The sequence below is a fragment of the Oryx dammah genome, unplaced genomic scaffold, assembly GCF_014754425.2.
Source record: "Oryx dammah isolate SB20612 unplaced genomic scaffold, SCBI_Odam_1.1 HiC_scaffold_20, whole genome shotgun sequence".
Lineage (NCBI taxonomy): Eukaryota > Metazoa > Chordata > Mammalia > Artiodactyla > Bovidae > Oryx > Oryx dammah.
Genome location: NW_024070204.1, coordinates 34,529,997 through 34,545,692, shown reverse-complemented (window position 1 = coordinate 34,545,692; position 15,696 = coordinate 34,529,997). Strand labels below are relative to the sequence as shown.

The 15,696-nt window shown below is 36.8% G+C and overlaps 1 protein-coding gene across 3 annotated transcripts in view; it reads right to left on the bottom strand.

The window, feature by feature from the left end:
• Positions 1–15,696, bottom strand: part of WDR70 (WD repeat domain 70) — a 273,577-nt gene that overhangs the window by 202,504 nt on the left and 55,377 nt on the right. For all 3 annotated transcript variants that reach the window (XM_040262355.1, XM_040262354.1, XM_040262356.1), the window contains one exon: positions 11,652–11,785. In XM_040262355.1, coding sequence (XP_040118289.1) covers positions 11,652–11,785 — 134 coding nt within the window. The remainder of the gene's footprint in view (positions 1–11,651; positions 11,786–15,696) is intronic.

Genomic DNA, 15,696 nt, shown 5'->3' with positions numbered 1-15,696 from the left:
AGAAGTGAATTTAATATAAATCAGTTTGCTATAGAAAAGAAAGAGGGAGGGAACATATTTCGACGGAAGTCTGGGAGAGTAATGAAACTTCTTTCTACCTCCACAATAACTGACAGATAGGACACAAGGTCAGCTACTTAAGCAGAGCATCATACCCAATGGCTAGAGCAATGACTCACCCATTATGATTTCTCGTGATAGTTTTACACTGCTGAATCAAGCATTCACTCAGGAAGACGAAATATTAGTTAATGGTCAATGTTTTTTTTCTCTGAACTCTGGAACTATTTAATCAAAAAAAGAAACTAACAGATATATGCCAAGGACTACAAATGCCATTTTAAAAAGTAGAAATCACAGTTCAGTGGCACTCACTTTTAATATAAAATGAATGGAAATGGTAAGATGCAATAAAATTCATTAAGCAGTTACCTTGAGATTACATATTATTTAGCTCATAAAGAGCGAAATATACCAACCTGAGACCTGAAGCCCAATGCATCATAACAATGCAGAGCCAGAGATTTCAAAACTGTTGATTCCTTATTTACCCTGAACTGATATGGTTTAAGTTAAAATTTTTGAATTTTGCTGGAAAATTTTTATACTTCCTTTCTTTTTGAAAAAAAAAAGGGGGGGTATATCTTGGTGGAAATGCCTTCTTATTCTAAACAAAAAGTTTTTGGAGAAAAATATGAAAGCATTCCATTATTTATTACTTATTTAATGAATAATTCAGTTCAGTTCAGTTGCTCAGTCGTGTCCAACTCTTTGCGACCCCATGAACTGCAGCACGCCAGGCCTCCCTGTCTATCCCCAACTCCCGGAGTTCACTCAGACTCACGTCCATCGAGTCAGTGATGCCATCCAGCCATCTCATCCTCTGTCGTCCCCTTCTCCTCCTGCCCCCAATCCCTCCCAGCATCAGAGTCTTTTCCAATGAGTCAACTCTTCGCATCAGGTGGCCAAAGTATTGGAGTTTCAGCTTTAGCATCATTCCCTCCAAAGAAATCCCAGGGGTGATCTCCTTCAGAATGGACTGGTTGGATCTCCTTGCAGTCCAAGGGACTCTCAAGAGTCTTCTCTAACACCACAGTTCAAAAGCATCAATTCTTTGGCGCTCAGCTTTCTTCACAGACCAACTCTCACATCCATACATGACCACTGGAAAAACTATACCCTTGACTAGATGGACCTTTGTTGGAAAAGTAATGTCTCTGCTTTTGAATATGCTATCTAGGTTGGTCATAACTTTTCTTCCAAGGAGTAAGCGTCTTTTAATTTCATGGCTGCAGTCACCATCTGCAGTGATTTTGGAGCCCAGAAAAATAAAGTCTGACACTGTTTCCACTGTTTTCCGATCTATTCCCATGAAGTGATCTAGTTCCTACTATATGCCAGGCACTATTCCAGGTATTAGAATACAAGTAAACAAATATAAAAAACAGGTCATTTCTGCTAATGGTAAGTGCTATAAAGAAAACAAACCAGAGCAGTGCATAGAGTGGGTGGTGGTAGAGAGGTGGGGAGATGAGCTACTTTTAACAGGATTATTAGGAAAGGTCTTTTTGAAGAGCTACTGACATCTGAGACACAACTCAGAGGTCACTGGTTTTTAGTCAATGAGATAAAATATACAAATTGTGTAATTTGATGATAGAGAGGGTTAACAGAAACCCAGGAAATTAAGCAAAAAAAAAAAATTCCTTAAGCTTATATAATATTACAATGAAAATATCTGAAAATATCAATATATTCAGGTACACAGTATATATATCCAAGAATATTAACTGTGCTTTCCCACACATCTTTCACCTCATAGTAAAGCTTTCTGGTGATGCACACAATCCCACACTGACCTCTACACAGATCATGTCAACAACCTCCTTTCTAATTAGTAAACCACAAGAAAGTCCTGTCATTCCCAGGACTATCCTGACATACCAAGAATAACTTTCGTGATTTAATTAACCTACTAACTCTTGGCTCAGTAGTAAAGAATCCGCCTGCAATGCAGGTGATGCAGGTTCAGTCCCTGGGTCAGGAAGATCCCCTGGAGGAGGGTATAGCAACCCACTCCAGTATTCTTGCCTGGAGAACCCCCATGGACAGAGAAGCCTGGCAGGCATAGTCCATGGGGTCACAAAGACCCGGACACGACTAAGTGACTGAGCACACACACACGCACTAACTCTACAAATGAAGTTATCCTGTAACTTTTTCTTTCCTATTGATGATACCCAAGATTAGTTGCAAATAAATAAAAGCTTGTTATGCAAGACTGAGTGTGAATATATAATGAGGCTCCTTTTTCTAACAACTCTTATCAAAACGTAGATTTGCAATGAATTTAAAAGTAAATACTAATCACTCCACACCCTCAGGAATGATAAAGATAAATACAAATGCTGGTAACCAATGGTTAGTCCAGTGGTTAAGGACTCACTGCCCAGGGCCCTGGGTTTAATCACCAGTCAGGGGTTTCCCCGGTAGCTCAGAAGGTAAAGCGTCTGCCTACAATGGGGGAGACCTGGGTTCAATCCCTGGGCCGGGAAGATCCCCTGGAGAAGGAAATGGCAACCCACTGCAGTACTCTTGCCTGGGACATCCCATGGACGGAGAAGCTTAGTAGGCTATAGTCCATAGGGTTGCAAAGAGTCTGACATGACTGAGCAACTTCACTTTCAGGGAACTAAGATCCCACAGGCTGCATAGCATGGGGGTGGGGGAGATGGTTGGTGAGAATGTAGAAAGACTGGAACCTTCTATATTGCTTGTGGGAATTTAAAATGGTATAGCCACTTTGGAAAACAGTTTTCAAGTTATTAATATGTTAAATAAAGATTTACATTATGACCTAGCAATTCCCAATTTATGTTAAAAGAAATGAAAACATATGCCCATTAAAAGACTACACAAATGTTCAATAGCAGCACTATTCACAATAGCCAAAAACTAGAAACAACCCAAACGTCCACCAAATGGTGAGTGGACAAACAAAATATGCTTTCTCTCTCTCTCTCTCTCTCTCTATGGAAATATATATATATGTATACATACACACACATATATAAAGAATACTAGTCAACCATAAGTAGGAACAAAAGTTCTGATGTATGCTACAACATGGGTGAACCTCAAAAATATTCTGCTAAGGAAAAGAGGCCAGATACAAAAGATCACATGAAAGATCACATATGGTTCCATTTATCTGAGACATCCAGAAAAAGCACACCTATAAAGTAGACGAGTGGCTGCCTAAGGCTGGAGGTGGAAATGGACAGTGACCACAAATGGGAATGAGGTTTGTTTTTAGAGTGATGATAATTAGATTGTGGTGACGGTTTTACAATCCCATTGTTAGAAACTACTGAACTGCAGGCTTAAAATGAGTGGATTTTATGGTATATAAATTAAACCTCAATAAAGTGAATTTTTTTAAGTAAATACTAAAACAAAAGAACCAAAGAAATTCAAATTAATTTTAAGATGCTGTTTGCTCAAACAATATTATAAAGAATGAAACAACTTCTCTATTGTTGAGATAAACTGATTATATCCATCTGCCATAGTCCTCTCATCTGCCATCAGATGAACACGTTAATGAATGCTTGCTGCCTGCACAGCACATCACTGTTGTACTGAGTTATAGTGATGACTCAATCTTCCCACCAATTGTCTCTATTATAACTACTTTGAAACTTTGTTCATATAACTCTTTATGACAAAACAAGTTTTCACTTTGCTTTTATCATTTATATATGAAGGATGTCTCTGCTCCTTTCTCATGAGGCCATAGCAACGGAAAGTGAAAGTAGCATTTGAGCCCAGATGATTTTAAACACAAAGGTAAACAAATGTAGGCATTAGGGTTGTACTAAATGATTATCAACAGGAAAATGAACAAAATTTTTAAATTAATGAAAAGAATTCATGAGCCTCTGAAAATACATCCATAAACCCGTTTGAGAAATCTGTAATTATGCAAAGTCTGAGAAATTACTGAAGTATGCAGGGCTGTCTCACTTCACACTGAATGTTCATACAATTGAGTGGTTCCAGTAAGTGTCCATTCACGGAATGCTTTGGGAAGAAAGTCTCTATAATGCATGACCAAAAACAACTGTGTTTTCAGTTATGAGTCTTTGGTGGACTTTCTAACCAGAAAGTTATTTTAACATCTATTAAAATAGCAATTTTAAAACAATAATCACCTGATGAAAAAATAGTAGAATTTATCCACTTGAAAAGGTTGAACATCTGACACAAATGATGAACTCTTGAAAACCATTATGGTACAGTAACAAAACTGCAAAACATTTTCTCAAAAGTGAATGTAAATGCATAATCACTTTAATCACTACTATTAATTGAATTATGTTACATCTGACTAAAAAACACTTTATTGACTATTATCCCAGAACTTAAAGCAAGACACCAGGCTTACAAGTTTCCAAATGAATCATTAACCTTGTTAATCATTAGCAGACAAGAAGATCATAGTAGAGGGACATAATTTATTTTCAACAGTAAAAAAAAACCTCATTCTCTATGTCCCATTGAGTTTCTTTTTTATTTTTCATATCGAATAAAAGCAACCCTTGTTTTGCATGGTTCTGATATGCATGAATTTCAGTTGCCATGGTTTAGATAAATAATACCAGATCCCAACAACACAGCTCAAATTTCAGTTACTACAGTATACTAACTGTAAGTAACCTCATAAAGTACAAACTTTGCTACTAGCATGTCAGTCCAAAAATCACTATACAAGTAGAACTGTGCATCCTCATCAATTGCCAATCATAGCACTTGTTTCAAAGTCTGTCACTGATTGGTCACTGCACATATGTTACTTAATTTATGCACAGACAACAAAATACACAGTTGTATTGCCTTCTTGTCTCCCAAGGATAAACCATGTGACATTTCACAAAATGGATAATCAAGACAGAGTTATGTGACAATGTCAACATTTTAAAATGTACACAAAAGGCATTTCATTTCTTACTATCTGATCTTGCTGCTGCTGCTGCTACTGCTAAGTCGCCTCAGTCGTGTCCGACTCTGTGAGGCCCCAGAGACGGCAGCCCACCAGGCTCCCCTGTCCCTGGGATTCTCCAGGCAAGAACACTGGAGTGGGTTGCCATGTCCTTCTCCAATGCATGAAAGTGAAAAGTCAAAGTGAAGTCGCTCAGTCGTATCCAACTCCTAGCGACCCCATGGACTGCAGCCTACCAGGCTCCTCTGTCCATGGGATTTTCCAGGCAAGAGTACTGGAGTGGGGTGCCATTGCCTTCTCCGATCTGATCTTGAGAAACACTCAATTTACACATATGACCAATGCGGTATAGAGGTAATCATTTCATCATTTATTTGGAATAGTAAAAAAGTTGCAGCAACCATAAAGTCCATCAAGGGGAGAATAGCTAATCAGTGTAGTGGTGTTCAAAGTATGTCCCCAGATCAAGGTGGCATGTGGGAACTTGTTTGAGATATAAATTCTTAGCCTCCCCAAACCTAAAGAATTTGAAACTCTAAAGTAAGGCATAGCACTTAATATTTTAACAGGCCCTTCATATGGTTCTGATACTAATTAAGGCTTTAAAACCACTTAACTATGGCAAATTGTACATAATATGCCATGTAGCATTTAGAAAGAATATAGCAGTATACATGTAGTGATATAAAAAATCTCCAAGCAATATTGTGAGTGGGGAAAAAATTATGGAGTAACAACCACCTTATACTATTTATGAAAATAAATATAAAAGGTACTTGTTTTTTGATATACACATTTGATATTTGTTGATAACTGCATGGAAAAAACCTCAAAGAATTTAACACAATGAAAACAGTGATAAAACCTGGGGAAAAGATTAAAATGAAGATGATAAAGAAAGAACTTTAGTTTTATCTGAAATGTTTTAATTTCTGAATGAAAACATAACTTTATGTAGTGCTTCATTAATAAAAATGTTTTCAGAAGAAGAGAATAGAGAGTAGTCATCTTTAAGTGGGCTGAAGATAAGAAATTCTTAAAAAAAAAAAAAAGAAATTCTTATTTTGTGCTATCTAAATGATTCAATTCATGGGGTCACAAAGAGTCGGACACAACTGAGAACTGAACTGGAATGATTCAAAAATTCTCAATATTTTATGAAAAGTTTTACTTCATCTACATTTTTTTGCATAGAGAATACAACAGAAGGGTTTGTGATCTTAAGGATTCTATCAATAATTTTTAAATCTATATAAATACATAATTATTAAGAATCTGTGAGGAAACAAAGAAAGTAAAAAGTGACTAGCAGATTGGATCAGAGAAAATGTGATACTGATTTTCACTAAATGACAAAAGAAGACTTTAGAAACTAGAGATCCATAAACCTAATTTGATATGAGGCAAAAGTCCAAAACAAAGTTAAATGACTTCAAAATACCAAAGGATGCCTCAAAAAGAAGCTGAACAACAAAAGTGTTTTTTTTTAATTTGATTTTTATGTTGGCAGATCAAGAAAACATTAACATCACTCTTTTCAAGGTGTCCCAGGAGAGTGAGAATGAGGCTAAGAATATTACAGCATCAGTCCTTTGGCGAAATTCATCAGAGGTGCCCCAAATCCAGAACACCTTGCCTCAGCCTCACCCCTAAACTGAGAACTTCTGCCTCCCCTCCTGAATGGCTCTGGGGCTCCTCTGGGTGTGAATACATCTTTGACACCCACTTATTCATCATAATGCTGCCTCTTGGATATCAGCCAAATTCTGACATCTTTTATTACAAGTGAGGAGATGGTCTAAAAACAGCATACTGTGCTTTTATATTTTGAAAACAGATTCCCTCAAGTTTTCTTGGCAGATAAAATAGAAATAATGCAGATGAATGACAAAAGAAAAACTCAGCTGAGTAATTGGTACCCATAGATTCTCATATGAGTGAACAACTTCATCTAAAAAGTTGTTTAGCAAATCAATGTCAAAAAAAAAAAAGGGTTTCTAATGGCACACCAAAGTCTGCCTCTTGCAATATTTATCAAGTTATTAATTAAGAACTTATTGCACATTTATCAAATTTTCAATTAGCAAAACTCAAAGATCTGACCATTACAGAAGAATTCCAAGTGTCTTATGTAATTATTATCCCCTTCAGGAGGTAGAGCGTAATTTTTCCACTCTCCCAAATGTGAGCAGCATTTACTGACTTGCTTCCAAAGAATGGCATATGGAAAAGTGAGGAAAAAGTAACGCTACAGTGGAGAAATCTTACAAACATGATAGCATGCACCTCTGAAATGTGTTAAGAAGGGCACTTCACCTCTGTGATACTCAGCCCCAAAACCCACAGCCTCAGTCTAACCATGAGAAAAACATCATTTAAAAGATAATAATAAATCAAACGATATTCTATAAAATACCTGTCCTGTATACCTCAAAACTGTCCAGGTCATGAAAAACAAGGAAAGACTGAGATACTATTATAAACCAGAGGATACTAGACAGACCTGAAGACTAAACATAATGTAGTATCTTAGAAGGGATATTGGTTTTTAAAAAGTGAAATCCAAATAAAGTTTAGAGTTGAGCTAATGGTAATGCACCAACCATGGCTTAATTGTCACGGATATAATGTGATGTGGTAATGTAAGATGTTAATAATAAGAGGAACTGGGTTAGGGGTGTACTCGAACTCGAGACTACCTTATAGCTTTTCTGTAAATTAAAAAATATTCTGAAATTAAAAGTTTACTAAAATTTTGAACTAGAAAGATCAAATGACCTCTTCATTTGAGCTCACATATCTATATTTTTTACCTCTTTCAACTGAAAAGGTCAAGAAGTAATGATACCCCAATATCAGTGAACATGTGCAGCAACCAGATTTAGTCTTTGAATACCACTCCCATAACAAAACAGCTGTCTGTGGAAAAATCCTTACTCTGGGACTTGGAAAGGCATGTACTAGGATAATAAGTAAGCTTTTAAAGACTAATAAGGTCATGTCAAAACATTGCAATCAGGGACTCTTACTGGCCAAATCTTGGACAACTTAAACATCCCCCCCAAAAAAAAGACTCCAACTGACTGAAACACAGGAAAATTTTAAAATCATAAATACTGGTAATTGCAAAAGAAAAAAAACACAATCATCATCACCAATAGCAACAACTCATTTAACAACACTAATCTATATGCTAAAAATGAGTAATAAAAGGGTAATAACTAAGCATTTATCCTGACTCTTCAGTAGGAATTGTGTTTCAGGGAAATCAATTAATATCAGTTACTGAAGAAAAAGTACTTCTTTTAGAAGAGTGCCAACAAGTAAAAGTAGATGAAATAGCACAGTTAGAAAACCACTATCTTGCAGTACCCAAGGAAACAAAATAAATGATTCAGCTATGAATAATCAATGGATGCTAAACTTATTAACTGAAAGGATGAACAGAATCTGCATATTAATGTGGTACCAAGGTATTTTCCCACGAAGTTCTTACCTATCTCAAGTATGTAATATTAACTTTACAATAGAGGAATCAGATATTCCAACTTACCCCAGGGATCAGTCTTAATTTCTAGTCACTAATAGTGACAACAACCAGATAATACATGCCACCTGATATTAAGACAATATGGATTATAATCAAGCCTTTGGATATTTTACAGGAAATACGGGAGATAAAGAAAAAACTTAGATGATATCAAAAGGAAGCAATTAGAAAATCAGGAAGGAAAAATCTTATAGAAGACAAATGCTGCTGCTGCTGCTAAGCTGCTTCAGTCATGTCCAACTCTGTGCGACCCCAGAGATGGCAGCCCTCCAGGCTCCCCCGTCCCTGGGATTCTCCAGGCAAGAACACTGAAGTGGGTTGCCATTCCTTTCTCCAATGCATGAAAATGAAAAGTGAAAGTGAAGTCGCTCAGTCATGTCTGACCCTCAGCGACCCCATGGACTGCAGCCTTCCAGGCTCCTCCGTCCACGGGATTTTCCAGGCAAGAGTACTGGAGTGGGGTGCCATTGCCCAACTAGACCTGTCTTTCAACAAAGTTATGGGAAAGAAAATGGTTAAGGAAGGGTCACTGTAGATTAAAAGATAAGTAAGAGGGGTACAAAATAGATGTGTCTTACTTGATTGGATCCATGTCTGACAAACCAGCATTAAAACACATTTTAAGAGCAAATGAGGAAATTTAAATATAAAATGTTAATTAGAAATACTGAGGAATTCTAAAGAATTTTGTTAAAAGTAATAATGGAACTACATTTACATAGAAAGCATCTGTCATTTTAAAGGGAACACACTGAAGTATTTCAAAGTGAAAGGTCTGTGTTTTTTTTTATTATTATACTTGATTTTTAATATTAGCTTTAGGTGTATATCAGGGCAATTCAATATTTTATGGATTATACTCCATTTAAAATTACTACAAACTAATGGCTATATTTCCTTATGTTATACAATATACCTTTGTTGTCTATTTATCTTATACACAGTAGTCTGTATCCCTTTAATCCCATATCCCTATGTCACCCCTCTCCCCACTCCTCACTGGTAACCACTGGTTGAGTCTCCCCATCCATGAGTCTGTCTCTGTTTTATTATATAAAAACAGTGTCTTCACTTTTAAATAATTCAAAAATTATAAACATGAGCTGAAATAAATAAATATTTATAACTGCTAAATCTAGGTAGAATAGATACTAATCCATGTGTCTCTCCATTTGAAATTGTTTACAGTAAAAAGTGAATTATAGATGAATAGGTAAATAAGATATAAAATATATACTGAGTCAATAAAAGGCTTCCCCAGTGGTTCAGCAGTAGAGAATCTGCCTGTCAATGCCAGGAACTGCAGGAAACAAAGATTTGATCCCTGGGCTGGGAAGATCTCCTGAAGAGGAAATGGCAACCCACTCCAGTATTCTCACCTGGAGAAACTCATGGAGGATTCTTGCCTGGAGAATCCCATGGACAGAGGAGCCTGGCAGGCTACAGTCCATAGGGTCACACAGAGTTGGACACGACTGAGGCAACTTACCATATACGCACGAGTCAAAAAAAAAAATCATGAAAAGCAGAGAGAGTCACATTACTTAGAGATCAGGAGCAAGTGATGGCAAAGTTAGATAGTTGTCATGATTTAATGGAGTAATATTCACATAACATTTGCAATTTTAGAGTTTTATATTAATTTTATATGTTGTCAAGAATTCTATTTCTTCCCATCTAAACCTTTGATAGCTCAAAGTTACATACAGGATGCAACAATTTTACTGCAGAAGAGAAAATAAGCTCATTCTTGGTTTCTTTCTGCATTTTCAATTATAACAGTGTAGCAAATAACACATTTTAATAAATAATAGAGCACTGGCTTGAAATTCATGAGACATGTATTCTCTTCAGAGCTGATTATTAACAAAGCACTGAATAGGGACTTCCCTGGTGGTCCAGTGGCTAAGACTCCACGCTCTCAATGCAGGCGACCTGGGTTCGATCCCTGGGGAACCCAGGGAACTGATTCCACATGCTGCAACTAAGACCTGGTATATACAAATTTAAAAAAAAAGCGCTGGATAGTCCTGAACAAGTCACCTAATAGCTGGAAAGATAGAAGGAAAGCATAATCCCTTTATGTACCGAGAGACAATTATGTGGGAAAAAGGGACATAAACAACATATTTTATGTACATTTTCAAAAGGTCATCATACTAACTCAAGATGAATATCACTATTTTAAATCATCAGAGCTATTTTAAATACAGCCATCATTGGAGATACTGGAGGGCTTTTTTTGTTTTTGTTGTCTTTTCCTTTCCAATTGATTATTTATTTGACATGATCTATTTAGCGAATTTTCAAATCTTTACTTCAGACAGGCTGCAGAAAAATCCCCAGCATCTTGTTTAGATGCTTTAACCATCACTTTCATCACAAAAGATTCACAGAAGCAAACGCTCGATAGTCCAGGGATAGGAACTTTCTCCATACAGTTAATGGAACCCAGAGTTTACAAGTGGACATTAAGCAAAAAGATATTAACCCTACAAGTTCAGGTTTAAGAAAAAACTAGATTTATACCCCATTGACGTAAGAGTGAATAACTTCAGCTAATCTACATATCTTGAATATTAAATTTCATCATTGAAAGCTCGTTTACAATATATATCATGCAAGTTAACAAGTTTCACCAATAAAATTCATTTCTGATATCCAATAAGCTAAAAGATCAAAGATGGTCAAAAACAGAAATAAGAGGGTGGCTTACAGTAGCAATATGTAAAGCCCTTTATGATACAGTGCTAGCTGACCATACCTGCACAGTGCAGCACCCACTAGCACTTGCCTATTGGCTTAACATAGGCTATACACACATATATAATATTACACAGTAGCTACTGAAGTGTTTTAAAATAAACTAGACAAAGTAACAATTTCTAAATAAAAGTATTAAAAAAAAACACACACAACAAAAGACAGAAAATGTTTTTAGAACAGATTCATGTAACTAAAGGGAACTTACTAAAATAAAAGGTACACTTTCCTTTCATGTAAACTTACTGTATTTTGATAAAAATCATCATAAATGGAATTCAAATGACCAGAGACTCTGTCTTCAAAAATGAAGATATTAAGTTGCATAATACATACCATTCACAGGGCTGAAGGGATCGAAATGCCTTAAAAGAAGCATCCATTCCAGCAAAATCCCAAAATTTAACATCATAGTCATATCCTCCAGTCACCAAACGGGCACCTGAGGGATCCAGACCCAAAGCAGAAACCTGTTATTAAAAAAAAAAAAAAATTAAATGGAGAGAAACTATTTATAGTCTATTATAACCCCCATTTCCTTTCTCTAACCCTTCTGCTGCTGCTGCTAAGTCACTTCAGTCGTGTCTGACTCTGTGCAACCCTATAGATGGCAGCCCATCAGGCTCCTCTGTCCCTCGGATTCTCCAGGCAAGAATACTGGAGTGGGTTGCCATTTCCTTCTCCAATGCATGAAAGTGAAAAGTGAAAGTGAAGTCGCTCAGTCGTGTTCGACTCTGTGGGACACTACGGACAGCAGCCCACAAGGCTCCCCTGTCCATGGGATTCTCTAGGAAAGAATACTGGAGTGGGTTGCCATTTCCTTCTCCTCTCTAACCCTACTTCCTAACTTATAGGTGCTGAAAATATAGATCAGTAAAAATGGACAGCACCTTCTAAATCATTTGACTTTGTTATTATGAGTATTATTTCCTTGCAATACAAGAAAATATTTTTTTTAGTTTATTTTAATCAGAGGATAATTATAATATTGTGATGGGTTTTGCCATACATCAACATGAATCAACCATAGGCATGTATTTGTCCCCTTCCTCCTGAATCCACTCCCATTTCCCTCCCCACCCCAACCCTCCAGGTTGTCACAGAGCACCAGCTTTGGGTTCCCTGGGTCATACAAACTCCCACTGGCTATCTATTTTAATTTAATCTAATCACCAGCTTCCTCCCAACTTCTCTACCATGTGCTCTGAATAGCTATCACTGCAATTTCATACGATACACAAAGTTGCCTTAGAATATAAGAAGGCAATGGCACCCCACTGGTAGGCTGCAGTCCATGGGGTCTCGAAGAGTCGGACACGACTGAGCGACTTCACTTTGACTTTTCACTTTCATGCACTGGAGAAGGAAATGGCAACCCACTCCAGTGTTCTTGCCTATTCTCCCAGGGATGGGGGAGCCTGGTGGGCTGCCGTCTATGGGGTCGCACAGTCGGACACGACTGAAGCGACTTAGCAGCAGCAGCAGCAGCAGGTATCTTAAAAACAATTCACTTTTTCAGTAAAAGATTTTGAGAAAGCCTTTTTAAGATTGTTTGACTGTTACTAAATGAAGAACACATGAATCTAAAATTACCAAAATGAGTCATGTGAATAGCAACCATAAATCAATTTAACAAAACAGCAAACTGGAAATTATTACCTTGTGAATATGGCTAAATGACTCTAAATATAGTCACCTTAAATAATTATTTTTAAACATGAGTTTATAAGTAACTAGCCACATTATAATATCACTTATACTGGTTCCATAAACTATTTGTTTCCCCTGTTAACTTTCTGAGGTCCAACTCACATACAAATATCCAATGTGTAGCTCACTATTCTTGAGCTGTATTTAACATTCTCATCAAAGTAGTTAGTCCCTGGATCTACTGCCTCTCAGAAGGAAAGAACTGCATTTGGACTGCACATTAAACATGATGTGAAGAGTTGACTCATTGGAAAAGACTCTGATGCTGGGAGGAATCGGGGGCAGGAGGAGAAGGGGGCGACAGAGGATGAGATGGCTGGATGGTATCACCGACTCAATGGATATGAGTTTGAACTCCGGGAGTTGGTGATGGACAGGGAGGCCTGGAGTGCTGCAATTCACGCCGTCGCAGAGAGTCGGACACAACTGAGCGACTAAACTGAACTGATCATATATGAGACAGAAAAAGGATCACAGTTTGAAATAAAGAAAGGGCAGCCCATACAGAAAGTTACTATAAATGAATTCTCTAAACAGACATGAAAAGTTAAGTTACAGAAGAAACCATAAGAAATCTGTAATTTGCTTAAAACAACCCTACAAGGTAGGCAGATGGCATAGGGGAAAGGAGGTTTATTAGAAATGTAAGGTATACAGGAAACAAGATAGGCCTTATGTCAACAATTGGAAAGGCTCAGAGACAAATATATGGAAATTCCTTTCAGTATTCTCTATAATTCTGTGAATGTGTAAACATTTTTACAAAAACTAGTTTAAAAAAAAATAACAGACATATTTGAAACAGATATATAAAAAAACAGACATATAAAAAAAGACCTATTTCCAAGAAATTGAAATACATGTGCAAAGGCAGGACTGCAAAAAAAAAAAAAATTAGTTAACCTAATAGTACAACTAGAAGCTCTGATTTTTAATGTGTAAAATAACAAAGTATTGTTTAAATTGTATACATTTATTTTTAAATTTTAATTATACACATTTTTAAAGATAAAGTTTGCTTTGAAAAAATATGAATATTTAAATAAAATATATTATTTATCTGTTATTAACAGAACTATCTGTGGCAAAAATCTCTAAATGACAGGAAAGCTTCCTTTTTAAGTATTGCTGCTACTGCTGCTAAGTCGCTTCAGTCGTGTCCGACCCTGTGCGACCCCATAGACTGCAGCCTACCAGGCTCCCTCATCCCTGGGATTCTCAAAGCAAGAACACTGGAGTGGGTTGCCATTTCCTTCTCCAATGCATGAAAGTGAAAAGTCAAAGTGAAGTCACTCAGTCATGTCCAATTCTTAGCGACCCCATGGACTGCAGCCTACCAGGCTCCTCCGTCCATGGGATTTTCCAGTAGTCTATACTTTTTTTAATTTACTGAAAAACATGAAAATTAGTAAAATTCCTTCATGATTTCAGAATGAAAATATAAAAATGTGATTTAATAAAAAGTAGGTATAGTATAAAGAACTAGATGGAAATGGCAGCAATGAAAGGCAGCAATTCTCAGATATTTTGGTTTCAAGACCTTTTACACTCAAAATCTTTTGAGAACCCCTAAAAATATTTGTTTATGCAAGTTATGTGTGTCAATATTTACCATAGCAAAAATCAAAATTAAGACATTTATAATATTTATTGTTTACTTCATTTAAAATAATAAACCCACTGTACTTTATAATCATTTTATGGAAACAATATTTTCAAAAGTAAAAATTTCAGTGGGGAGAATATTATTAGTTTAGCATGCATGGCTATTAATTCTATCATTTGCATTATTTCTGGCCCTATTTCTATTGATTGATATTTTTCTGCCTCATTATGTCAGACATCTATTAGAAAAAAAGGTTGCTTCATTATAAAGTGAAATCAAGATAAATTTATTCTTTTATTCATTCACAAGCAAGTTTCATTCACTCAACTATCATTTTTAATAAAACACTATTAAATCTTTTTTTTACAATAAGATAGGTGGCAGTAGTGATAAAGAACCCATCTGCCAATGCAGTAAACTTAAGAAATGTGGATTCCATCCCTGGATCAGGAAGATTCCCTGGAGAAGAAAATGGCAACCCACTCCAGTATTCTTGCTGGGAAATCTCAAGGACAGAGGAGCCTGGCGGGCTCCAGCCCATGAGGTCACACAGTCCATGAGGTCTCAAAGAGTCAGACATGACTGAAGTGACTTGGCAAAATGATTTCATCTTACACCTCAAAATTTTTACACTGCTTTAATTTTTAAATTAAAAATGTAAAATGCTTTTGAACTGTGGTGTTGGAGAAGACTCTTGAGAGTCCCTTGGACTGCAAGGAGATCCAACCAGTCCATCCTAAAGGAAATCAGTCCTGGGTGTTCACTGGAAGAACTGATATTGAAGCTGAAACTCCAATACTTTGGCCACCTGATGCGAAGAGCTGACTCACTTGAAAAGACCCTGATGCTGGGAAAAATTGAGGACAGGAGGAGAAGGGGACAACAGAGGATGAGATGTTTGGATGGCATCACTGACTCAACGGACATGGGTTTGGGTGGACTCTGGGAGTTGGTGATGGACAGGGAGGCCTGGCGTGTTGCGGTTCATGGGGTCGCAAAGAGTCGGACACGACTGAGTGACTGAACTGAACTGAACTTTTAAATAACATAAATAAATGTGACAAT